The sequence below is a fragment of the Alosa pseudoharengus genome, unplaced genomic scaffold (assembly GCF_046254945.1).
Source record: "Alosa pseudoharengus isolate Yale_2024_CS ecotype anadromous, Long Island Sound unplaced genomic scaffold, YU_APseudo_1.1 YU_APseudo_1.1_scf_17, whole genome shotgun sequence".
Lineage (NCBI taxonomy): Eukaryota > Metazoa > Chordata > Actinopteri > Clupeiformes > Clupeidae > Alosa > Alosa pseudoharengus.
In genome coordinates, this window is record NW_027468640.1 from 36,686,911 (window position 1) to 36,714,905 (window position 27,995).

General features: G+C 43.6%; 2 protein-coding genes across 2 annotated transcripts in view; one reads left to right on the top strand and one right to left on the bottom strand.

The window, feature by feature from the left end:
* Positions 1-8,868: 8,868 nt before the first annotated feature.
* rce1a (Ras converting CAAX endopeptidase 1a) lies at positions 8,869-16,541 on the bottom strand. The gene is made up of 8 exons (XM_076289442.1): positions 16,218-16,541; positions 15,411-15,513; positions 14,995-15,078; positions 14,651-14,729; positions 14,183-14,350; positions 11,627-11,698; positions 11,352-11,414; positions 8,869-10,894 (listed from the first exon to the last, which is right to left on the bottom strand). The coding sequence occupies exons 1-8, from the start codon at positions 16,382-16,384 to the stop codon at positions 10,668-10,670; spliced, it is 963 nt and encodes a 320-aa protein (XP_076145557.1). The 5' UTR covers positions 16,385-16,541; the 3' UTR covers positions 8,869-10,667.
* An 811-nt stretch (positions 16,542-17,352) lies between these two features.
* peli3 (pellino E3 ubiquitin protein ligase family member 3) overlaps positions 17,353-27,995 on the top strand; it is a 22,791-nt gene continuing 12,148 nt past the window's right edge. Inside the window, exons 1-2 of the mRNA XM_076289444.1 lie at positions 17,353-17,731; positions 25,266-25,466. Coding sequence (XP_076145559.1) covers positions 25,294-25,466 — 173 coding nt within the window. The 5' untranslated portion in view covers positions 17,353-17,731; positions 25,266-25,293. The remainder of the gene's footprint in view (positions 17,732-25,265; positions 25,467-27,995) is intronic.

A 27,995-nucleotide genomic window follows, 5' to 3' on the forward strand; every position in this document is an offset into this window, starting at 1 on the left:
AGGTCTACCATACTGATCTAAACTTAACGATATCCAGTTTTCATCGATATAGTGTTTGGGACATTCCAGGATTTTGGTACATTTCAGGGGTGGCCACTTCTGAAAAATGTATCTTCAATTTGATCATTTTTAGTCATATATTTATTAACTACAGGTAATAGACTATCAAAAAGTTTGATTCGTCAAGCTCAGGTATCGAAGCAGTTTTTTGTACATTAGATGCTTAAGTGGGTATGCAACTTACAGTAACAGGGTTGCAAGTAACAGGGTTCCAAATCTAGGCTAAGTTGTGGTTTACCCCAGGAACAGATGCTAACTGTAAAATTTAGCTATGTATACAAGATCAAGGACAAACATGGTTATATAAGTATATAAAGTAAATTTTGACTCTACTCAATATTAGTCGTACAATATGAGTAACAGCCATGTGGGCAGAAAATGTCCTTGTGTAACATGCAATACAATGTAGATCAAATAAATTGTTTTCATAAGTAAAGGAGATGAATATCAACAATATACAAGAGGAAGTAATTTATTAAGAGCTTATTTTAATTGTTAAATTTGGCAAGACAAGAGAAAATGGCCATTTTTTGAGGTGGTCCAAAGGTAGGCCTATTCAGTCTTTTGAATATTATCTAAAGAGCTTATTTTTCCACCAAATTTTACAATTTGTCTTGTAACAAGTACATTATTCACAAAAAATAGTCATTTAGATATTTTGGATATGTACATTTGAGATTTAAGTGGTGGGACAGGAAATATACCAGAATCCTGGAATGTCCCGTTTATCGGCTTTCTGGCCCCAAGACCGCAGCCATTTCGATTTAGAGCGTGATTGCTTGGGTAGCTCCGGTCTCCTCTTGCTCAGACTCAATGCCTTCAGTTTCAGAGGAAGGAGCTCATCATTGAACATGTGTATCGCCTTAGAAGAATATATAAAACTAGGGTAAACGAAGGGACCATCTTCTGTGTGTGGCTATGAAGTATGCCGTATGAGATAAATGCCATTCTGAGTTAGGCTACTTTAACAGGAGTGACTGCTTGATGATTCAATACATCCAAACCATAAAATGCACATTGCTGGCTGGAGTCCAAATCCTGAGGGCCTGAAGAAACCGAGGAACAGGGAAGAGATTTTAACAGAAATGTATTAAACTAGATGTACCGCATAGCGGTACAACATATGACCGCCGCTCAGTCCTGTACATCCATTCCGCGAAAATAAATCATATTAATGAATTTGTCTCCATCTTCTATTCCATCCCCCACTCTTGAAACTTTTGTGTATGCTTGTTTGGAATGTGTGTTTGCACACATTCCGCACACAAAGTAGCCTGCTGGCGCTGCAAAGGTGAATAGATTTGTTTCTGGGCCAAAAAAATTGTAGCATTGTTATAAAACCTTTAAAATCTCTAAACAATCACAAGTAGGGCAGTTCATCACACATTGCAACTGGACTGATGAAAGGTACACCTGTAGGCTACATTGTATTTGGGAAAAGCAGAAGGTAGCATCATATTGTATTTATTTATTTATTATTAAACAAAACAATCCCTGTCAGTTCCATGCAGTTTTCAACAGCTATCAAGAAGAGAGGTCATGTCATGGATTTTTGTGAATGTTTCTTCTTCTACATATGCATAAGTTTAGTCATCTAGTTCAAATTATATTCAGCTTTATTGTCAATGCACAAATGAAATACCAGTAGTCTAAAACAAAATGCCGTTTTACCCAGTGGTGCAAATAACTGACATGTCCAAAAGGGCCTTCATGAAATGCGTTGCGAGACTGTTCATACACATTTTAACGGGCAAAGTTGAAGAGCTACTGTCCGTTATTGTTTGTGCAAACAATATGCTGATTCATGTTCCCTTGCATTTTGCAACTATGAGGTCCATGGTTAAGCTCAATCTTTTGACGCAATCTTTTGATTTTCACCCAGCCTAGTCCATGGTAGGCGCCCGATAGAAATATTGTTTAATTTGCGATTGAGATATCCACGCACTGGCGTCCCCCCTGCAACGTGTTCGCCCCCCGGTTTTAGAGCTATTCTAAATGCAAAAATGCATAGAGGGAGTTATGACAAAACCGTGACTGTTAACAAACTATAAGCTATATAAGGTAGGCCCTATGCTAGGCCTATTACACAACACAAATTGTCACCAGGCTATGCTGGCGACCCAAATAAAATCTCCGTTGGAACCAATGGCTTACACCTTACAGTATCAAGCTGCCACCTCTTGGCGAAAAGTTAATAGTTTTGCATATCAGTAGTAATACATTTCACGTAGCTGTGAATCACGGAAAGGGCGAATGAAGTGGACACTTCTAAATGGAACCCAACCACTGTACAGTAACTCAAGGTCTGTGGCTAAAGCAGCCATAATGAAAGCGTTATCATTGTTTGGATACTTCACACACACGTGTTTTTTAATCGCATAGACTACAACTACCAAGCTGGAATCAAAGCACATCGACTCCCCTCTCACACCCTAAACACGCACTTCGAACAAACAAAAGGCGCCTCAGTCTCACGGAATAGCCATAGGCAAAACTGTATCTGACCGGTGTAACGTTGGTACTAAATCATCCATCGCAAAGAATGATTTTTGTAGCACGTGCAACAAATATGTGTAGGTACAGCCCTGCCCTGAATACATCTCAACGTGCGCTCTAAAACATCTGGTTTAAATGGAGATGTAGATCATCACGGGATCATAGACAGGTTATCTTTCAGGTAGCCTAGGCCTATATATTTTCCATTAAAAAACCATCACGTAGCGAACGTGTTGTGGCTAGCCTAGGTTATGGTCATAAGCAAATGAGATGACAGTCGAAAGATACAATTAGTGCTGTTATCGATTTGCTTGGTAGCCTATAAACGCATTTATGGTTTTCTACAAATACATCAATAATCAAATTGGCCTCCATCACTCAACCATGCTAACGGTAACATTATTTTACCTACGTTCTGCTATTGATAGGATTAACGTAGCCTACCTGCAGTAAAAAACAAGCATGTCCGATAAACATTCTCAGATTTATTTCGGCTTCAAGAGGAAATGGGAATTACATTTCATGCAGAAATCATCCTACCCTTAGACGTTCTCTGCGGTAAACTACTGTAGCCTACAGTCTTGTCCTTGTAGGAAGCATAGTGTCTTTCTAACCCACTTTAGATTAACTTCCAACAAAATTACGTCTCACTGCAACGATGCGCCATCTAGTGGACAAACGACTACTTATCGCCAATACTGGAAATGCAGCCATGATGATGATGATGAATATTTATTTTGGCTTTCTTTTAATCCTACTGAATTTGTAATTATGTATCAGCCGTTCTAATACCGATAGTATGTGGGTGCCTGTGTGTGTGTGTGCATGTGTATATGTGTGCACCACCATCTACAGGCCAATGAGTGTAGAGTCACTAAATGTACACATAACCTAATTTTTTAGACCCCCCCATGGATGAAATTCTACGAAACTTGGCATACCCCCAGAGAATGTCAGGTTAATCATACACATAAAATTTGGTGCAGTTCTGAACGTCTTTACTGAAGAGAGGGGCGATTAAAGCAGAATGATATTGCATTTTCATTTTTTACCGGGGGGGTGCAAATCACAAATGAGTGATTATGGGCTAAGTTGATGTGGGCCCTTGAGACCAACATACCATAAAAATTTCTTCATCCTCGGTGCCACGGTTCAGGTAGTTATTTAGGAAAAACTGCATTTTTTGGGTTTCGGGGGGCCCAGCGCGGAGGGGGAGTGGCCCCCGGGGACCAAACGAAATTTTTCCGTAAAAGTCTAGTGGGGCTACATACCCACCAAATTTCATGTGCCCCGGTGTTTCGGTGCCCCGGGTATCGTTGACCAAAATTTCAGGAAGTAGATGACGGAAAAAAAAAAAAAAAAAAAAAAAAAAAAAACTTTGACAATCCCTATATGACCGCTTCGCTAGCTTCGCTAGCGGCGGTCATAATTAAACACTACAAGGTGAGGCCAGAAAAGATAGCAAACCACATTATGTGTTTTAGGGACCGTTCGTTATTTATAAACGGGATCACCGGAGGGATTTTGAGTGCTTCGATCAAAAGTTGCATGACCCTCCCCTGCCTGCAATATCATTTTCAACGACCCTCCAGCAGCATTTTCATAAATGACATGACCCGACCCGGTCAATTGTCGATGTCTCCGGCCCACGCTGTTACGCGCTATGCTATGTTATGTTATGTTATGTTATGTTATGTTATGTTATGTTATGTTATGTTATGTTATGTTATGTTATGTTATGTTATGTTATGATAACACATCGACATGTGCTACCGTCCTAAAATCAACCTCTGCTTTCTGATCTTACACATCACACTTCACCAAGATGGTGGCCATTTCAGTAGATTTACTCCCTAACATTGTTGTGGAAACACAATAAGCATGGAAACTAAATGCACACTTCCTGCAACTGCATTAGCCTACTTGAAAAGGTACTCCTCTAGTAAGTATTCACATGAAATAAAACAATAAAGCAAAGATCGTTAAGGCGGAGCTCCGCTTTAACAATCTTTGAATAAATCATTGAGACCATTCAACAAAGCACACTGGGTAATAACAAATTCAACACATGAACTTGTTGCTATGGACTCGTCTCTAGGCTTCCTCAGTCATTGTAAAGCTGCCGAAGCTGAACATTATCCAAAACTCAATTTCTCAGACGAGCGTCAATTTGGGAGCTTGCTACACTCCTTCCTTCTCAAATGACTTGAAAAGGCCGTTTGCACAATTTCACAAATAATCACAGGGACCGAAAAATACCTAACATGCCAACTTTTTCCGGGTTTATCATTTTAACGTTTCCCTGCTGTCTTGCCGTTTTAATATTTTCCCGTAGAATATCCCATATTACTGTAATACTCATAACATTAGTCCTGCATTCTGGCCTGTCTGTGTTGTCCTGTTGTTACCCCTTGCCCTTCCAGTGAAACAGATGTATTCAAATCATCGTTTTGCTTGCTTGAATGCGAACTCAGAGTGATGTTAACCTAGGCCTATTTAACGTGGTTGTCGTGAGAGCAAGATTCATTAGCGCTTGCGGTGTTCGGCCGTAGGCTATGCCTACGTGCGCACCTGCCAGGCTACTCAGCTAGACAAAGAATTCCCCCTGTATATTCACTCCAAGTTGGCCTACCATAACTTACCAACTACACTGTAGACCATAAACTGGCTATTTATATGACCAAATGTATTTGTTCAACTTTATGAAGCAGAATTACGCACTGCTACTTGGAACGTAGGCCTAACACATTTTTGTTGGCAGGAGAGAGAATGACAGCGATTAAGAAATTGCACTTGTTGCTGGTTACCAATAAATACTATAGGCCTATATTTTTTTGCAAACAACAAAAACAGAAAGGATGGAGACAGCAAAGCTAGAGATGGGCAGGAACAAGGTCAATTGGTAGAAATGCTTGTCAAAACGTTAGGAGCTGGATGTGTGGATGAATGAAGCACAGGTAGATAGATAGATAGATACTTTATTGATCCCCAGGGGAAATTCAAGTATGCTTTGTGTTAAGCATGCACACTGTTTAAAGTTAGGCTACACGGTAAACTACAAGTAAACCAAAGTTACATTTAGCTTTTTTAGGGCTGGATAAAGTTGACCAAATGGATATAGGCTGTTAGGCGTGAATAAAGTAGGCTACTTTGTTGCTCCAACCCTTCCAACGTTAATGGGGACGAATGTTGACATTTTCCGTATTTTGCGTGAGAAACCCGGGAAATCTCCCTCATTTTCATTGTTCAATGTTGACAGAGCTATGGAACGAAAGAGAACGTTATATGGCGACAGAAATCAACAATCAAACAAGGCACTTTGATTTTTTGCTGTTTTCATTAATACAAAAGATGGGTGACCCTCCCTCCTAGACAAAAAAAAGTTAGGTGACCCTCCCCTCAACAAAGAATAAAAAGACATGACCCTCCCCTATTTTCCTCCGGTGACCCCGTTTATAAATAACGAACGGTCCCTTAGTTGCTTCAGTGCCCCTCCGTTAATATAGGCTAGAAATGACTAACAGCATTTAGGCCTACAGCTCAAATTCATTACTGTATCTCAGGCTAACAAAACTATTAAGGACATAACAGACACAGGGTAGTTAATAAAATTTGCTCCTTTATTTACAAATTGCAGAGTTCTGTGTTGTGGTTTGAAAGTCTATTTCCCCCACCCACCAAAAACAGATTGTCATAAAACATGTCTGTCCGTTGGTATGTTCTTAAAGCAAAAAAGTTGCACTCAAATGTGGCAGCAGTTTAAACATAAACAATGAACATGCACACATATTTAGTACATCCACTCCTCCAAAATAGATTTATTATAAAATATAGTCCTTAGTATAAACATCTAAAGATTCATAAATTAGACACCAAGCCTGGCCAATAAACATCTGTATTGATGATATCCTAAATTTAAATATCACACCGCTCTTCAGTTGTGGTTTTGTGTACTAAAATAGCACATAGCTACCTTTTGTCAGAGAAAAATATATTCTACATGTCACTATTGCTCTAGATGCGTCTAAACAGGTACTGGATGCATCTGATATCGAGCACACACAAATTGTTTGGCTTAAATGCAACAGTTCCTTTTCAAGAGTGAAAGAAAGACAACGTGGAAAGAAATGACAGAAACACCCATAATATTCAGAGACCAAATTAGCCCAAGTAACAAAAAAAGGTGTCATGAAAAGGTAGTCATGAAGTTTCTCGTCTGTGCCTTGGGACGTGGTCTGAATCTCCATCGTTCAAGTTTGGGACAAAAGTGCAGAGCAGGGGCAGTAGTCAAGTGATAAGCGGTCAATCAAAACACCAGGCTGATGGGACACCATCTAAAATGTATCAAAGCTCCATCTGACAGCACACTCTGACATTTACTTCATGTCTACGTCGAGGGAAAATGATGTTAAAAACAATGGATGCCCATGTTAATTAAAAACAATGGATGCCCATGTTAATTAACAGATGGATGCCCATGTTAATTAACAGATGGAAAAGTCAGGTGGATGTTGTGAGCTGACAGTAACTTTTAATGCCAATGGTTCTATTTTTAATCACAATCAGTCATCTATCTTCCATACTTCCAACTTGAACCAGTCACAGCTTCAATGATGATTCGCCCACATTTGTCTGATTTTTGGACAGGTCCTTCAGACAAGGTCGGCCTTTTCTCATGGGGTCAGTGTGTCTATGCAATGGTCACACACTCCTAGCTTTTCCAATTGTGTGATCATAACTGCCTGGAGTAAATCTATTTCCAAAACCCACAGATTTCATCACAACATCTTAGTTACTCTACCGAAACAAAAACAGAAACAGAAGGTCCTGACTGGCACACATATACAAAAAATTCAAGTGACGGCGAGATGGTACTATGGCGCCATCTAGTGTAAACATACCACAGTTACAGGAGGTAAACTGTCTCTGTACTGCTGTGAACTTGTATGTCTTAACCCTGTTGCTATAAAGATCAGTGTGCCTTAGTCACAATAACATCAGTGTTTATAAGAAGTCAAAAGAAAACATTTCAGCTTTCCAGGTCACATATTATTGACTATTTATGGTAACCTCAAATGATGCAAGCATTTGAAGTACAGTACTTTTAGTACAACTTACACACGTCTTAAGCTCTCAGGGTAAAGATGCTTAGCCAGCATTGATGGATTATCATTGTGTATATATATACCAAAGGATTTGTTCAACTTGCAGGTTTCCATATGCTTCAGTAAGGTTGCAAGCTTAGGGGTTGCGTAATGGTGGCCCTTCTGGGAGAGAGATTTGTAGGAGGGTGAAAAGCCTTCATGCAATTGTGGGTAAAAAGTCGGATAAGAGCTATGAAGTGACTCAACGCTGACCCACTATGCACTCTACCACCAATTGGGGTCAAGCCCTATGAAATAGCACTTTTGTCCGTGGAGGATCAAAATGTGACTGGACAAAGATGTTTTTCCTGTGAGTACACTGCCATGCATTCCCTGATTGTTTAACATGGAACTGAGTGGAGTCAAAGCTTTTGCTTTTGATTTAAATTCTTTGAATTATAACTAGAAATAGAAGTTATACTTAGCAAGAAATCAGTTTGTGAGGACAAAAACAACAGCCATGCACCAGCCACCATCCCAACAAAAATTCTCAATGGCTTTCAGCAAACACCCCAAGTCACAACGGCACCCATTTTAGAATCCCTGATTTTGGTCCTTTTTTTGTCTGTAAAAGTTATTGCTCTGGTTATCTGGGTGACTCCACAGGTTGCCTTTCTCGCCTCACCAAAACCACAAATGTGCTCTGACGTCGCTTGCGTTTGAACTAACAGGAAGTGAGAGACTATGTGTCCATGTGGCCATCCACTGCATCAAATACAGTCAAGTTTTGATTCCGTTTTTGTTCCACTCCTTTCAGCGACACTGGAAGTGGAACATTTAAATTAAAACCTCAATCTGAGCATGCTTGCTTTTGTTTCCTCTGAACGTGTGACAAAATAGACCCAATTGCCTTACATTGACAGCTTACACAAGCTCAAGTTACTCAACGAGCGGCTAAAGCAAGACCCGAGGCCACAGGAAGGGCAGAGAGCTCTCATCTTTGCGACAGACAGCTGTTTTTGACACAGACCGTTAGGCTTACATTCAAGGTGACAGTGTGTTAAGAGCTGAGCTTAGAAGAGCTTGTTTTTCTTGTGAAGCAAGCTGGGGAACTCTCCGCCGAGCTACACACACACACACACACACACACACACACACACACACACACACACACACACACACACACACACACACACACACACACACACACACACACACACACACACACACACACACACACACACACACACACACACACACACACACACACACACACACACACACACACACACACACACACACACACACACACACAGCTAACTTCAAGGGACAAACCTGCCTGCTTGCATAAATAATAAATAACTAAAACCAATGGCACATGTTTGAGTTCAGCAAGTAAGAAGCAATACCTGCCAAGCCAAAGCTTTGGTGGGAAGATGTAGGTCTGTATGTGGGTATACATGTATTGTAAATTCCTTTTTGGTGTGTTACACGTGAGCCTTGAACATCCATGTGTCGACATATAGCAGCATGCAATGTAGTGGCAAGGGTCATTTTTCACCTCCTGAGGCTGAGCCACGGCCTGAGAAACCCAATCCCTGACCCTTTGTGCCCTGGGCTTAAGGTATATCCTCGCTCTTAGTTTCTCCGAAGAGCAGGAGTATTAAAACAAGACAAACATGCAGTAGCACCCATGGAAAACAAAAGGAATAAATGGCTCCTTCCACTGGGGGGAACACTGCTGACCAATACTGCTGTTGTGCTGCTGCCATGGTGCCCATGCTCTGGGGAGGCCTCACAGCTGGACATTAGGGATGGGCCGCAGATGCCCTTCATGACCAATTCACTGCAGCTACAGAGCAAGAGTTTCCAATTTGCTACGAGATTCCACCAATGTCTGGGGGGGAAATGGGTAGGGAGCAAGCGGCTAACAAGACACCACAAAGAGAGGTTTAGAAGCTCCGTAACGGTCATGTCTCCCCTCTAATAAAACTGCCCAGTATGGTCCCTGACGGTCGCAATGCCAGGCTCAGACTGCGCTTCACTTACGAGAAACACACGGCGAGAGACGCAGTGAACTTGACCATGAGATTAAGAGACATGACACCAGCAGCAGGTGTGGTTATAGATAAAGCTTATTGACTAGAGCAGTCCAGAGAGAAGCCTGAGCCAGTTCATAGTTTTTACCACACTTAAAAAGTTCACTTCTGCTAAAGAGTTGATGGAAAAAAGGACAGAAAAATAAGTGCTTTGGACAGCCCCGATTTTGAGCCAAAAATGCCAACATCCTTCCTCGTTCATGCAAAAATAGTCATAAAGCAGACCTATGTGTGCTGTCCGACCTCCGGAAAGCCTGCAGCTCCGTGCCATGAACAACTCATTTCTGTGGGCTTTATGGCCAGATGGGGGCCATCTGAGGAATTCTGCACAAATCAAAAGGACTATAAACCCCAAGAGCCCTCAGACGTGAGGTACTGACAATACAGACCCAACCGCAAACCCTCTCCCTCTCTCTCTCCCCAAGAGACTAGCTGACTTTCAAACGCATGTCACAAGTGTGGTGATGTTTATCAACACTCCTCACAGTAAACAGTTTGTTGGTTTGTTTGTTGGATGTTGTTATGCAATATTCTCCTACACCTCCTCCTGTTCACCTGTGGTTTCACGTAACGGCTGACAAACACCTGTGACTGACAGACAGAAGTGGAATAAAAGGCCACAGAGGCAGCCTTGTTTTGTGTGTATTTAAATAAAAAGAGTAATAATTAAAAAAAAAAACGTATGCAGCTTCCTCTGTCCAGGTCTGGCCTACCAGAGGCTGAGGGGGGGAGGCAGATGGACAGGCTGGCCGGCTGGAAACAAACGGAAAAGGGCAATCTGTAGCTAAAGATGCGGTCAAAAGAACGTGATTTGAGGGACCATGGAGATGACTACGGGAGTGGTGTGTGGGCATGGGGCAGACCCCAACCCAATCCTCCCCTCACCACCCGCATGTCCGACATCCACCACCCCCACCCAAATCCACCCTCAGGAGCAGATGGATCCGAGTGAGGGGGCCAGGGTGCAGGGGGGTGTGGGGGCGCCGTAGTAGAGCGGCTCCGTGATGGGGAAGAGCAGCAGGAAGAAGAGCAGCACGCCCAGCAGGTAGGAGGAGAGCACCGTGAGCCGCTGAGGGTGCTCCAGCGCCGCACTCACCGCCGGGAAACCCATGTAGTTACAGAAGGAGTGGCACAGCACCGGACCCACCAGGTGACCTGTGGGGGGGGGGGGGGGAGAGAGAGAGAGAGAGAAAGGGTGTATTGGGGAGTGTGGTTAAAGACAAAAATTACAAAAAGAAGTAGAAAACAACGGCAGAGAGATTACAAAGGAACACAAACAGAAAAAACTGTTAGGAGAAATAGAAAATATGGAGTTGGAGGTATAAAAAGATAAAGGACATAAAAGAAGGAATTTTAGAGAATGCAAGTGGAGACAAAAGGAGGAGAAAGCAGAATGAGAGAAAAGAAAAAGAATGAAAAGCAACACAGATTTGGAGGTCAAGGAGAAAAGATAAGCAGGAGAGATTGTCGTGAGAAACTACTAATGGGAAGTGTTCCTACTAGTTTCCTCTTTCAAGTTACAGACCGATTATATCTTCTCAAGTCTACACACACATACTCCTCCAAGTTACAGACCGATTATATCTTCTCAAGTCTACACACACATACTCACCAGTTCTGAGGAAAATGAAGGCGCAATAAGCTCCAAACACTGCTGTGTATGAGAACTGAAAAACTGCAAGACAAGCACACAAAATTATTACCATCAATCACATACTGAAGAGGAATCTAATCCCTCATCTCATTTTTTTACACCCATCTTAAACAGAACATCCAAATGCCATTTTTCAGCAATATAATAAATAAATAAATAAACAAACAAACAACATGTTAGCAGGTGCAAGTGTGAGAGGGCTAGGTGCCAGCGTGAAGGTGCGGCCTGCCTACCTGCAGAGAGGAAAATCCCAGACACGGTGCCCTGCCGGAATCGCAGCAGCTCAATCACATGATGGAAATGAGCTACACACACACACACACACACAACACACACACACACACACACAACACACACACACACACACATTAATACAGAGGCAATGTTCCATTTGAGTTTAAATAATTTTCTCTGTTTTAATAATGCTCATATTACAATAATTTATATATACATCAGGCTTGGAATTTCACCATTTTAGGGGCAAGGCCACTTGGCCTTCAGTTGGGCATACATTTGCTGCAAATTCAAAACCGGATTACTCTGGAACGGCTTACTGTACAGGGGACTGCTTTACACCTTTGTGTTCGGTAAGGTCTGCTGTTTATTTTGATATATGGTTTGTCATGTGTTGAACGAAGGGTTCGTGAAGTATTCCACCAAGATGAATGGGTAGGGAGACAGGCGCAGAACCTAGAATTTATGATTCAATTTAATCATATTATTTTGCCTACTTGTCTCGCGAACGGTTCACCACAGCAATTAGCGGCTATATCGTTTAAAAGCTGAGAAAAAGCTCTTTCATGTGATGTGATACTTCCGATGTCTGTATGATGAGTAGGCTACTTCGCGAGTAGTTCAACTGAGAAGAATGGGTGAATTTGGATGCACTTTCTTTCTTGCCATGCGCTGTCACTTTCTCCACTGCGTAAAAGACTAAATTAATTTGCGCTGTGACTGCTAAGATTATTTTGACAGGTCTTAGGCTAATACAATACGCTATTAGTCGGACGCAAACCAGAATATTGAAAGAAGGGGGCACCAAGGCCACAGTGGTCTGTAGACCTCTGCTTTTCAAAGGGGCATCACGGCCAACGCAAGGGGCAACGACGGGCAACTACGGCCATGGCTGTCATGAAATTCCTACCCTGATATACATATACACAACAAAATTGAGCAACATGAAGTAACACAAGCACACTAGTGCCACAGCATGATGAAAACTCTTCAGGGGGCATGTTGCGCGCACACGCACACGCACACGCACACACACACGCACACGCACACGCACACGCACACGCACACGCACACGCACACGCACACGCACACGCACACGCACACGCACACGCACACGCACACACACACACACACACACACACACACACACACACACACACACACACACACACACACACACACAGAGAGAAGAAGCATGCAGCGTGTGCACAAGCAATGACTAAGAGGGGAGGCTGGTGAGTGGTATAAACACACATAAATGTGGTATGTTAGGATGTCCTGTCCTTGCACGTTCATCAACCAAGAGAGAATAAGGAGGAAGAGAAGGCAATGAGGGATAGTGGGGTGCACTACACGCACACACTTATCAAGGAGAGGGTCTAATCCAGGAGGTCAGGATTTGGAGGGTTAGCTTCGGCCAGTTAACATCACAGTTTAAAAATGGCATCCGACATGTGCTCACTTCTGCCCACATTTTCACAAGCAAGCCAATTAGACACCTCATTATTGATGGCCACAAATTATGTTATCCATGGGGACTGGTGTAGAGCTGAGCATTTCCTGCTGGGAGAATCAGTCAATACACATAGAGGACATGATTTTCTGCCATCAGTAATGTGGCACTTAACTGGCTTGTTTGTGGTAATGTGGGCAGAAGTCTCAGCCTGGTGTAGCTAGACCAATTCAGATTCAGTTTTATTTTTGCATCACAATTTATATTAATATAAAAAAAGAGCAAAAATCTTAGGTCTTGTCCCCCTCTTGAATTATATTCAGAATATTAGACTGGTATGAGTCCATTTGGATTTGATTATGGGGCATGTTTTAAACGATACAGGGGCAAAAATGCCACTGCACACAATTAGATAGACCTAACTCCGTGAAGCTGGCCCCCATGTCATTAAAAAAATTATGAATTAATTTTTGGATGACATGGGAGGCCAGCTTCACGGAGGCCTGAAATATGTGAGTCCCATAGAGAGAACAGCCAAAAACAGCATTCTTCTTGACAAACGCCTTAGTTGCCTTTCTATTTTCTATTCTGGGACATCAATATCTTGTACAACAGCTGCAATAGCGAATTCTAAACATCTAGCTTCTCAAGCGTCTCTTTTTCTGTTAAACAAAATCAACTCGTGTGCGCTCAGGTGATGTGAATGACTAGGCACTGTTGCTCATTTGTCCATCCTCACATCAAACAATTTGACTGGCCTGAACACCTCGCATTCAGACCCAATTTCCTGAATAAAAAAATGTTAATTATAATTAATAATTGTGTGGGCAGGGTAAATTCGGGCTGGCTTCAGTTTACAGAAGTCTACCACTGGTTATTGCAAGGAATGGGGGTGGTACCTCCTCACACTCTCCAGTTCTTTAGTACCTCAATGAGTCTAACTCACACACACACCTACAAAATACTCATTTATAAACGACTCAGTAACCTCACATACTACACACTACACACACAAAAATTATCAACTATCTCACAAACAATCAACTAGGTGCAGAGACACACACACACACACACACACACACACACACACAGAATCACTCACCTACACCAAAGAAGAGTGGGCAGGTGAGAATGGCAGTGCTAGGGCCAGCACAGGGCACCAGCATGGGCAGCATGCAGGCGCGGAACACCAGCTCCTCAGTCAGAGGCGCCACCACCTGGTTACGCAGCCAGCGCATGTCACTCAAACACAGCGACCAGAAACGAGGGTCTAAGAGGAGAAGAAGAGAAACACAGGGAACAAGCACAGACAGTGAGAGAGAGAGAGAGAGAATATGGAGCAGCAGGGGTGTGAAGTAGGGTGTAAAGAAATGAAAAGCGGAATGGAAGCAGGGAGAAAAAGTCATTGTATAAGTGAGTGCAGAGAAAGAGAAACAAACGTTTCATCTGTTGTAAAAATAACTGCTTTATTAGTACACACTCTATATGTACATGATCAGTACATTGGGCATCTACTTCACACCAACCAACACAGTTTTGTACCCACATGCACAACATACAGCGGCCTCACCTACAATCACTCGAATGCCATCAATAAAGCCCCAGGGACAATCCATGGCCAGCTGGATTAGAGGCCCCAGAAAAAGCACCTGGGTGGGGATGAGGACCAAAGTCATCTCTACACCTCGAATTAAAGTACTGTACTTCAACTGTTTAAAAGGCTCCTATGGCACTATACCCTCAAATTCACAATCACATCAACTCACTTTTAGACTTCATATCTAAAGGGCCCTAACTGGAAGGACTTTACAGAAAGTCTGCGGCTCTTCTAATCTTCTTCTAATTTGAGGTTTAGCTCGTTCATCCCTGGAGTGGCTAAAGCACCCCTCAGTATATGAAAGCAATGACTCTCACCATGGTGAGCAAGAGGGGCAGTATTATGGCTGGCACCAAGCCCTCCAGGCGAATGCCCATCAGCGCCAACAGAGACGGCCCCGGCTGAGGACGAAAAATTACCACTTTCAGACTTGTTTGGAGGTCTTGAACAAATTGCTGCCACCAGTGAAATATCAGGCTAGGCTACCATATTGTATTCACATCACATCAATGTTCTCTTTCTGGCTATGAAAGCAACAGAAAGATCTGTCTGTCTGTAGTGGAGTGGATCGACATTTACAGCTAATAATAATAATAATAATAATAATAATAATAATAATAATAATAATAATAATACATAGAAAAAAAAAGCATAGTAAAAGTACAGAACTGTATTATGAGTCTTTCTGTTTATTGATAAACTACCAAGAGCAGCTACAACATGGTCGTCTTACCCTCACGCCCGTGAGCTCTTTCCATGTCCACACGAACACAGGGGAAAGGGTTGACACAATGAGAACACTGGTAAAGCGTCTTTTGATGACCGCCGGGTGGTCCCTGAAATGAAGCCAAACACGAATACACGATCGCCCAAAAGTCAAATCAGGAAACGGTCATAGCAGCCCAACACGTACGTACGTGCCTAAATTATAACGACACTATTAAGTTATAGTCATTATGTGCGACAACATCCTACAGTAACCTGGCTATGTACTGATGAACTGAACTTATTTCAACAAAAAAAAAATGTCAGAGTTCAAATGGTTACTGATTTCACGAAGCACAGACCTTTACCAGCTTAAAATTCCTCGACCTACAAAAAGCTAGGCTTTTTAGCTAAGTCTAATCAATTTGCTAGATTTGGATTGAATGTGTTATTGTTGATTTTGTAAGGTGACCTTGAGTGTTCAGAAAGGCGCCCATACATAAAATGCATTATTATTTCATTATTATTATTATTATTAGATTAGTTCATTCATTAACGTTAGTTACGTTGCAAACGTATCGCAGATCAATTTGCTCAATGATAACAAAGCAAGGAGACCATAATAGGCACAACATTGCAAGACGTCGACCAAACGATTCACAAAGAACTCGTAGAATCTAAAATATGTCAATATAATACTAATGTTACTTTGACCAGCTAGATAAAGCGTTGATGTGCAAATGGTATTAGCAGCTAACGCTGCCGCTGACAGGTTTCAACGTCAATGTAACCCATTAGCGGGTTGCATTTAAGAGTAAATGTACAACAATTTCACCTTGGCAGGTCGCTTCTCCACACATACAAACTTCCGACATACGAGCATGCCAGCAGCAAACAAGACAGGACCGACACCCAGCAGAGTCCGTCTGGAGGCACAAACCCAACATCACTGTGTATTTGGTTTGACATCAAACTTGGCGTCAAATACTCATCCTCTGGCATGGCGGGGGGGACAAGGTGAAGAGTGGGCTTTAAAAATAAACTATGCAAATAAATGATTACGCGAAATATAAAGTAAACTGAAACAACTTGTAAAACAAAAAATCAACATGAAAGGTGTAAAAAGAAACGCACAACCTCTGTGGCTACATAAACCGTAGCTGGCATTTTGGCGCCATAAAATGACGTCAGCACATGGCGTCTATTTTTATTTACGTCAAAGGCTACAAATAAGGCTCATTCGATTGCATGCAGTGCTGCGCACATCTTGGCTGAAGCTTGTTGAAATTAACAGAATAGCTTGCATTAGCCTATGCAAAAGTCCAGCATGGATCCCGTCCATCCAGATCTGCGCAGAAATACATAAAGTCGCATGAGTCTATTTTTTCTCTCATTTTTGTCTTTGAATCTTATCCCTGTTACACTGCAAGGTTTTTATTTTTTATTTTTTAATTGATACAGAAGAAAACGAACCTTGGCAGTGTAAACTTAGGCTAACAGGTTCCATTATGTTAGCTTAATTGTAGGATGTGCTTTACGTTCAAATGTAGGCAAAGTCAATATAGGTAGGCCTATTTAAAAGAAATGTCTCAAAACAACCGAGGTAGGTGGTTGGCCCAATGTTATGTAATAACTAAACCTCCTGGGTAAATAAGATTCTGGATTAAATGTCTTGTCACGTGTATTCGTGTCAGTAGGCTATGATTAAACAGGACAAAATATCAATAAGTAGGCCTTTCATAAATGGTCAGAAGCACCGTGTGTTTAAAATAAGTATTGTTTATGGTAAGGTTTGAGCTGGAATTATGCCTCCACATGTCACTACTTCACCTCGCTCTGTTGTTTAATACTAGGAAGGAGACAGAAAGAATGTTTAGCAAAAATGAGCGTTTACACCGTGCTGTGAACACTCCCCCAAATACCTAGCTGTTGATTTCAAAACGCAGGAAAACGTTGCGCATCTTGAATACGGTGCCGTGCACGAGGGCGGGTTTACGCAAGAATCGTGGAATCCTGACCAACCGCGGAGACGCATTATGTGGGCGAGGGTTGAAAAAAACACATCTGATCTTTTTATGCATTTTTTCACTCCGAATGCGAGAGAGATGGGCGTGACAACGGGCTGTCTGGACCACGATTAGTCTCCTAGAGGAGTAGTTTACCATCGCACATCCGTGCAGCCGATGACAACGGAGAGGCGATGCGACCCGCTGGGTGTAGTGACCGTGCCATAAAACTTATCTTCGTGGGTTATGGTTCTACCGCACAACGCCCAGGTCTGAGGCCGCACGGGGATTGACAGTACAAGGGAATCTACGTCAAAGGGTCCTCCATCGCAAACATCAGCGGGTATTTATCTTTATCTTGGCTACCTGTTCAAGTGCAGTGCCTGCCTGTGCGCTCTGGCTCGAGGATAGCTGCGGGGAGTGTTTGGAAATCCTCACCGTTTTGTGTTGCGTTGAAAACGCAGTGTTTACCAGAAGCCAACGTGTTGTTTGGTTATGTGGTGTCTTTCATCGACTTGTAGTCTGCTATTTATCATCTGTCTGTACAGCGGAATCCCTTGTGTGCTGCCTTTAAGGCGGCTGTGCTGTATAGTCGATACTGTTGATATCCTTATTTCGTTGTCATTTTAAAGCGCGTTGCCTATATTTTGAGTTATTACCGCAGTGTCGTTTACGCATTTCAGGCAATGTCATCCCTCTTTAATCATATAATCCATGTTTGTAGTGTTAAAAGCATCCCTTTTGCTATACGGTAGCCTATGCACTACGCTATTTAAATGACCGTATGGCATTCAACATTTTACGAACATTTACCTTGCGGTGTGCATTTTGCACCCACTGAAAAGCAATATATTTGTAATGAGTTTACGATCCACCAGAAGGCCGATACCTCCATCGACTGCGTCCCGTTAGTGCTCGTAATCCTCCATCTCTGCTGTGACTGAAGGAGACGCAATTCGCTGCAATCTGTTTCGCTGAGAGTACCAGGCGCTGAAACAGCCATGATGTGTATAAATCGTGTAAATAAACTGTGAAAATCGTGAAAGTGTGTTAAGTTTGATCACGGCTACTTCATTCAAACCTTCACGTATAATTTTACGCATCTTCGTTGTCTGGATTATGGAGAGATGTCATGTGGGAAAGACGTTTGGAAGCGAGATCCAAATTCTCTCATGTATGGTTGGGATCACTGAGCGAAACAGCAAAATGGCCATCAGAACTCTCACATATTTGGAAGTTCTTGAAATGGACATTGGTCTTAGGCTACTACAATATCTTTTTCGAAAAACTCGTTCTGTAAGGTCAACTATAGTTATATTTTATTATGACCATCACGACTTAAGCGCAGCGTGATGGTTGATCTCACTTGACATCAGCTTAGAAATGATTCTCCCTGCAATTTATTAACACTAAGTAGTGCGACACATTTGCTTATTGTTCCTTATAGCCTGTCATATTAAAAGAGCCGTACATTGCCTACATGATCAAATCTAGTATAGTTGCTAATTCATAATTTGATTGTGGTCTTCCATCCCATGCTGTGCATCTGGCTGCATGTGTAAGTGCCTTGCTGCTAGCCTGCTGCGTATTTAATAGCTTTAGCCAACCCCCTCGTGAGGCAGCTGCTTTTCTGTTTCTGTATCTGCTGCAGTTTCATTCCCTCCTTTTACCCCGTTTTATCCAGGAGAATATAAGTGCAATGTGCAGGCCACAGGTAAGAAAACACCGGTAGAAGGACACTCTATAGGCCACAATTGGCCCTGTGGCCCAGAGGCCCTGTCCTTATACAGCAATAGCAAATGACTGATGCTTACTCACCCAAGCCTGGGCACACACACACACGCGTGCGCGCACACACCATGACCTGAGTAAGTGTGAGTGAAGTGTGGTGTTCTGTCCCTCAGAGTTAGATGAGTGGGGTGAGAGCAAGGCCCAACTGTGCTTCTGTTCATAAGAGAGAGCCAGACTGGTCTGTGTATTCATTATAATAGAGACAATGCAATATAAGCCATAGGCTACTTGTCCCTCAGGTGGCCCACTCACCCATACCACTCATCTGAGGCTTGTAAGCATACCTCAGATGAATGTATAGGTTTCCTATGGTTGGCTGTATGATTTCCGTGTTGTCATGCTTCATAGGAGCAGTTCAACATAAAATGTATGGACTAACATATGGTCTACCATCAGCCTCCATTCATTGTGCCAGGAAATGATCGCTCTTTTGAAGCCCGCTCAACAACTGGCGTCAGCATATTTCTGGTCTGAATCTGTGATGTTACGAAAGCACACCCGCGCTTTCCTGACAGCTGGTAGAAACAGGGTGACTACAGGGATTACAGTTGAGTCACTGTTAGCTCACCAGGCACTCAACACAGGCACACAAAAGCAAGTTTCATGCGCACTTTCTCTGTGTTACTACTACTCTACTACTAGAGCTTTCAAAAAATGACACGTTTCCCCTCACCAGTTACCTCTCTGGACAGAGAGCTCAGGGAGCGCTTATCAGATGCACGGCTCAGTGCAAGGCCTTTTAAGTGGAGATAACAGTCAACAGGTCAGTCTTTGCCGTTTGAAAGTGCTTCAAAACAAGATCTTAAGAGGAGGACCGGTCTAGATTGCATCAGCTGTGACCACAGCTATGATGACCAAGTCCAGCTTTCTGCGATAGTGAGTTTTTGAACTCCACAGGCATGTGCACGGTGCGTCCGCTGTTTCCCACGCACCCACAGAGATGAGAACGGGAGGAGGCATCGAGAAAGAGACGATGCCTCGCAAAACAGAAACACAGATAAAGCCCTTTTTTTCTCGCTATTCTCGAGTCACTCGAGCAAGAGCCTCTGACTAAGCTATAAACCCACTACCTCAGATGACTCCTGAGCAATTCCCAGCAGGGACCAGTTCTGCCGAGATGTTTGCATATCATTTTGTAGTTCAAACATGAAACAAGGAGCAGGAAGAGGAAAATATTTGCCTTTCATATGGGATGGCTCAACAGGTCGCCAATTAGGCTCCACTGCACATGCGAATGCAAACAATCTAAAGAGGTCTACAAGTGACAGTGGTGGTTAGAGGCCACTGTCATGTGTCAAGTCAGTGACATGTCTATTGTACCTAGCATCTCATCAGCTTGTCTCTCAAAATGTGGCCAGTAGCCGCTAATGATTCCACTTCTATTATCACAGTCATTGACTCCATGTCAACACACAGAGGATACAGTTCATCATTCCCCCAATCAGACTTTTATTAAACAAACTCAATTGAAATAATTTCTAGGTATCACACTGCCTAACTCATGCCATATCCATGTCCTTTATGTTTATTATCTTTTTAATTATGTTTATCTTTAATCATGTTTATCTATGTGTGTATTCTATCAATACATTATACTCATTTAAATAGATTGAACCTATTGTTAGAATCTGATTGGAGACTGCTTTAGGTAGAGGCCTGTTGGGGATTGGGTATCCAATTAGTCAGATTGATGGCTGTCACTGAATGTTAGTGGCCTGCTGTTTGGTGTGGAGGGAAGCTGGGAGGGTTGTGCTGGTGCACTGCTGAAGCTGCAGTGATGGAGATGGAGAGAGGAGAGGAGAGGAGGATGCAAGGCTGCCTGGACCCTCCACTGGCCGTCTAGTCTGGACTGGCTGTATCCTTTATCCTTTGTCATTTTTTCTTTTCATAACCTTCAAGCCTATTTCTTTGCCCATTCTTTTGCCTGTTCTCCTGTTCTACTATCACTCTCTTTCTCTCCATCTCTCTCTTGTTTTCTCTCCCTCTCTGTTTCTCTCAATGTGTGGTAGTGGTGGCCATAGAGAGTGTTGTTTCTGTTCTCTCTCACCCAGACAGGGGCCTTCCAGGCTCAGCAGAACTAAAGGGACACGTACCTCATCACAGCAGTTGAAAGTGACCTGCTCTGTAGCTAACAAGCAGCACTAATATTATAATACGCAGGGCTCCAGCTCTGTATGTGTCTGTAAGGACAAAGTGCAAAGTTTTAAAATGAGTTAGCCTTTAATATAACATTTTAAAATAGCCACAGACTTAATTATGAGTTAATTAACAAGGTACAGCGTGTTGGTTGTGCTGTTGTTGAACTCCAAATGTTCTCTGTGCTCATGTGCCTTATTATGAGAGTGGAGAACCCAATTCTGTGCTGCATAGCTCTGCAGCTGTTGCCCTCCTGTGTCATGTATTGACCTCTGCTTTGGGTTCCTCTGTTAGATCTCATTGAATGCACTGCAGCTCACACTAGCTACACTAACCATGGACGGCTGCTCCACCGACCAAAACACGAGCAATCAGGCGACAGTAGACCTCCACCCCTGTCACGCAATATTAACCAACGAGAAACCAATGTTGCTGATTGGATCATAAACGGCCACAGCAACAAAGGCAAATGACTCTTCTTTATTATTGTGTTACATGTTCCAAATGTAAAGCACTTTGAGCTGCATTCTGTGTATGAAAGGTGCTATAAAGCTTATTATTATTATTGTTATTATAAATTCCAGTATCGGCATTCTGAACTGCATCTGGAAGAACATTGTAGTCTGCCTTGTTTAAAAATCATTTCAGTACATCGGCACTTTTGAAGTTACACACACACACAGACAAAAGGATGATACGCATTACTGCTTGTGGTATAACCACAGCTTTCTCTACGCTTCCGTTCATATACTGCTACCACTGAAGCACAGACAGTAATTTAACCACCATCTATGTCTTGCTTCTAGCTGTCAGCACCACACACTGAGGCAATAACAGTACTATGACCTTCAATAGTAATAGTGTGTTTCTGTTGCTGCAACCAGTAGACTCACTGTGCTAGCACACAACTGAAGTGCTTTAAGTTAGCAATGCCTAGTGTTCTGGGTTCTTTGAGTTATAAATGCCTAGTGTTCACGGTTCTTTAAGTTAGCAATGCCTAGTGTTCCAGGTTCTTTAAGATAGCAATGCCTAGTGTTCTGGGTTCTTTAAGTTATCAAAGCCTCGTGTTCCGGGTTCTTTGGTGTAGCAGGTGGCTGCAGACATCTTGAAGCTGTTAAATATTCAGAGGGGCCGAATAGGAGGGGAGAGCTTCAGTGCAAACGCCACAGACGAGGCCTCATGATTTATTCCACGGATCATTTCCTTGGATGTATTTTTAGCCTTCTGTTCATTTGTTACTACTTGATGGAGACAGATGAAGTGAAGAGTACTCCCCCCCGTCTCTCTTTCTATCTATCTCTCCCCCTCTCTCTATCTGTCTCTCCCCCTCTCTGTTTATTATCTTCGTATTCATCTCTCCACTCCACTCTTCTCTCTTTCTCTCTTCTCATCGACGCTCTCTCTTACACACTCACGCATGCACACACACACACACACACACACACACACACACACACACACTCTGCAGTGGGAGGAGAGAGGATGGTGGGAGTAAAAGAGAGGTATAAAGAGACATTTTGAGAGTCAGGGAGGAGAAGAGAAGAAAGTTTTCCAGATGAGCGTGATAATAGTTTCTCAGAGGCAAAACAAAACCAGCCTAATTCACATTGGAGCCTTGGTCTATCTGTAGTATAGGAGTCAACAGTCCATAATTACGCAGCACACTTTGTCTAGTGGCAGTCATTTAAACAATACCCAGAGCACTACACTATCTATGGCTTATTAGTCCCATAGCCACACAACAAACCAAGTCAATCTTCATATTAGCTTTTAGCACCTCAGATCTGGCATGTCACCATAATGTGTATTTTCATCAGTGATCCCTTCCCTTTGTCTTCCTTTTGTCTTTCAGTGTGTTTTGTCTCCCTCTTCCTCTTCACCCTCATGCAATCCATTTCCCCTCCCTCCCTCTGTCTGCTTCATTCCTCCCCTCCCCTCCACCCAGCCGCTCTCTCTCTCCCTCCCTCCGTTCCCCTCTCTCATCTTCCCCAGGTTTATGGCAGTGGGTTGATTAGAAAGTGCGTGCCACAGAACAGGCAATCCATCACCCTGCCAAACCTCTACGAGACCGTGCACACGTACGTGCACGTGAACAGACACACACGCGCCATGAATACACACACACACACCATGCGCACACACACACACACACGCGCACATGTATTGCACACACAGACACACAGGAACGTAGCAGTCTGTGCTCCAAGCCTCTGTTTCAATCTCTCCTCCTTTCACTCTTTCATTCCATCCTTCACTCCACAGATGCCCAGAGCACTATGGTCAGGACGGCTCGTCACTTTCTCCTCTCCTCTCCTCTGCTGCTCTCCCCTCGTTGCCCTCTCCTCTCCCCCGTTCCTTCTCATATCCTTCTCACCTCTAGTTGCCCCTATCCCTCCCTTCCTCCCTCCATCCCGCCTGCGTCACCTACATTGCTTGCTTTGTCTGTTTCTGTCTCCTCCCTTCACTCTCTCTCAATTGTTTTTCAATTAAATGTTTTCAATTCAAAGAGCTTTATTGGCATGACTGTAAGTTTTACAATGCTGCCAAAGCCGTAATTACATCAAGAGAAGAAAACAATTAGCAATTAGTAGTAATAATAACAACAATTGACATGGACTATGGAGAATATTAACAATAATAGAACATTAGAACTCTCTCTCTCTCTCTCCCTCTCTCTCCCCACCCTACTCTAACAATCTCTCCTCTCTTCTTCCATCCATTCTCTCCCTCCTACTCTCTCCTGGTCCATGTAAGCCAATCAATGAAAGTCATAATGGAACTGAAATGAGTCGTCCACAGGTAGAGCTGTGGCATCTTTTCATCTTTAATGTGGAGAGTATCTGCCTGTTCTGGGCCTGAGGTTCAGGCAGGTTGTGTTGAATGCAAGCATCACAAGGGCACAAAGATGGAGCACTGTCAGTATGGTCAATATGCTCCACGACTGCCATTCATCTTGGCTCAGAAAGATCATTTAAGGGGGTTGACAGGCCGATTCATTTCGGCACGTGGCACTTGAGGCTCGGAAAATGCCCAATCTATTTTGTTCTGCTCGTGTTTATGCTTTTGTTTACCAGAGAGGGCGATCAAATTAGATTTGCACAGAATGTCAAAGCTGCCAGAGTCAAATCAGATTAGTGATTCTCAGAGGCGAAAAGCAAATCCTCCCATAATCATTGACTACTGTGTCATATTTTAGGTCTATAGCACGCGGTTCTTCCTAATAGCCCAGATCGAATACCTTGAAATGCTACCACCATAAACGGAGGAAGAAAGCAAACCATTATCAATGACCACACTCGTCTCCGGCAGCAGACGCGATGTTCAGAGATTGGTTGCATCCCCCAGGGATTCGTTAAAGATCTTACAGTGACAGATTGCCAATTGATTCCCAGGCCCATTGTTAAGCGTAAAAGCCCTGCAAAACTAGCATCTCTTGTTCTAGGCTATTTTGCCAGTGGCGTGCGATATTGACGAGCATGAAGCGCTGAATAGCCGGGCGTTTTAGGGAGCCCAGAGGTAGAATGCTCCCTCTCTTCATACAGAGGTCAGTGTGCCAATGCATCAGCTTAATGATGTGCTTAAATGCTAACCTGGCACAGGAAGCACCTTATATTTCCTCCTCATTGCAAATGTGTGTGTGTGTATGTGTGTGTCTAGATGCGGGGAGATGCAAATGGCAGGTGGTGTCTGCAGAGTGTGTGTGTGTGTGTGGGGGGGGGGGGGGTGAATCTGCAGTTCTTTCTGTCTTTGTCTCCATCAATTCCTGTCTCTCTATCAATTCCTCTGTTAACCCTTTCAACTCTCACTTTGCCTCTGTCTGTCTGTATAATCTTTTCCCCCTTCATCTTTTCTCCCCTCTCTCTCTCTCTCTCTATCGATCTATCTATCTGCCTGTCTTTCTGTCTATCTATTTATCTATCTCCCCCCTGTTCCCCCTCTCTCTCCTGCAGCGCTGCGTCCCCAGTGAGTGCAGTGGGGATGGTTTTGGAGGGGAGCTCCGAGGCCCTGTGTCCCCCTCCGTCTCTGGAGTTGCGGCCGTCCTGCAACAAGAGCCAGGCCTCGCCCCCGCTGGGCTCCGGCTCCCAGCCCCACGACAGCCTCTTCCCCGGGGACAAGGAGCCCGTCAAGTACGGGGAACTCATCGTCCTGGGGTGAGCCTCTGACCGTTGCCTGTGTCCGACCCGTCTTGTGTGTATGTCCTTCTATCCTCACTTTGCCACCTCTCTCTACTCTCTACTCTACTCTACTCTACTCTACTCTACTCTACTCTACTCTACTCTACTCTACTCTACTCTACTTTACTCTAATCTAATCTACTCTACTCTACTCTACTCTACTCTACTCTACTCTACTCTATTCTACTCTACTCATCTCTATTCTACTCTACTCTACTCTACTCTAATCTACTCTACTCTACTCGGCTTTTACCTCTTTTTCCCTGAAATGTCACGTGAAGTTCAGACTGAAGGCTGAATTCTCATAATGTTCATGTTTTATGTGTATAGTCTTGTGTTGATTCACTTCAGATATTAGCAGTGGTGTCTAGCCAGGTCCACATAGCCTAAGTCAGTGGCACACATGCTTTTATGTTTCCAAGCCTGTGTTTCCCACAAGAAAGATCACGAGTTACAGGTTGTTCTCCGGATGTTATCTGATCATAACCAAATATAAAGCAGGAAATGAAATGCACAACTATGTATGTGTACAAACTATACTTCAGATAGCCTCCTGTTCAAACATGATAACCATGTGAAACCCATGTGATGTTTTCTTATTACTTTGCCGTGAATGCCGTCCCTTCTTTGATGTTCTCTGACCCACGGCCAAGATGGAATTTCACTACCTTGGCATAGCAGGCCGTAAGCAGTAAATGAATGAATCTGCCTCTGTGCTCCTCCATGTATAGACCTCTGTGATGCATTGTGTTCATCTCCGAGCACATGCAGCGCTTGTCTCCTCGCCCAGATCGTTAAGATAAATAAAACTGTTTAGTTTAGTTAGTGCGCCAATTGGATTAAGATTTAATCAAAGGCCATGCATCTGTGCAGCTTTTTGCACCGGCACGTCTGCCTAGTGTTGTATGAGTCTGTCTGTCTGTGTGTCTGGTGTCGTGAGCAGAGTCAGGTGAGGCAGAGGAAAGTGCTAATCCGCTTTGGGTGGTGTGAAACATCAAACAACAAGTCCCTTATAACGTCTCGGGGAATACCCACATGCCTTCAGATTTGAGAAGAGGAGGGATGATTTCCTCTACCTCACCCCTCTCCACATCACCTCACAAAACCAGCCTCTGTTGCTCTCTGTGTCTGGACTTGGACACTCTGTTGCTCTCTGGGGCTGGACTTGGACACTGTGGAAAAAAGAGAGGGAGAAAGGAGGAGGAAAGGGAGAGAGAGGGTAGAAGAAAGAGTGTAAGAGAGGAGTGTGAGATTGGAACAGATGGAATAGATGGAGAAGGAGAGATGGCAAGACAGGGAAAGGTTAGAGATAGAGAGAGATAGTTGGAGAGAGAAGAGGAGTGCGAGATTGGGGCAGATAGAATGGGTCAAGAGAGAGAAGTGAAAAGAGAGAAAGGAGGGGGAGAAAGAGAGAGAGAGAGAGAGAAACGTTCCTCATTGAGATCCTAGGTATCGATCGGGAGCCCAGGTAGTGGAGGGTGCTGAGAGGGGCCTCGCTCCCTATTGATGTAATTAAAACAGAGTGCAGCGCAGACACACACACACACACACACACACACACACACACACACACAGACACACACACACACACACACACACTCTGAACCCGACGTGAACCGCATCCCTGCAGCTTGAAGGGATGGAGAGAGTCACAGAGATGGAGAAGTGGAGGGAGAGAGAAATAAGAGGAGCGATGGAGAATGAATATCGAGATGGAGAGAGAGAGAGAAATGACAAGATGGAGGGATATAGGATGGAGAGAGATTGAGAGACAGAGAGAAAGAGACAGAGAGAGAGAGTAACAGTGATTGGGAGAGAGTGATGTGAGAGATGATGATGAGAGAGAGATAGAGAGAGAGGATGCAGAGATGGAGAGAGGGATAGAGAGAGATGAGGGAGAGATAGAGAGAGATGGAGATATGGAGAGAGAGAGATAGAGAGAGAGATAGAGATGATGGAGATATGGAGAGAGAGATAGAGATGATGGAGATATGGAGAGAGAGATGAGGGAGAGATGGAGGGCAGTGTGCATTGCTGAGGAGTTGGAGAGCCGGTTGATGTGTGAGTAGAGTAGAGTAGAGTAGAGTAGAGTAGAGTAGAGGGGGCATGTGGAGCTGGTGTGTGAGTAGAGTAGAGTAGAGGGGGCATGTGGAGCTGGTGTGTGAGTAGAGTAGAGTAGAGTAGAGTAGAGTAGAGTAGAGTAGAGGGGGCATGTGGAGCTGGTGTGTGAGTAGAGTAGAGTAGAGTAGAGTAGAGTAGAGTAGAGTAGAGGGGGCATGTGGAGCGCCACATGCAGAGCTCCGCTCATTGGCCCGGGTCATCTCACTCAGCACACACCACAGCAAGGGCAGCCAGGGCTAACAGTCCAGTCGCTGTGCTGCTGGTCACCCTACACAAGCAATGCACAGTCAGTGTGCACAAGAGGTCAACGTACAGTAAGTCCACTCAGCCCAAACCACGCGGTGTGTTTGTGCCATACATGCTCTTCCACATGGCTGGGTTCAG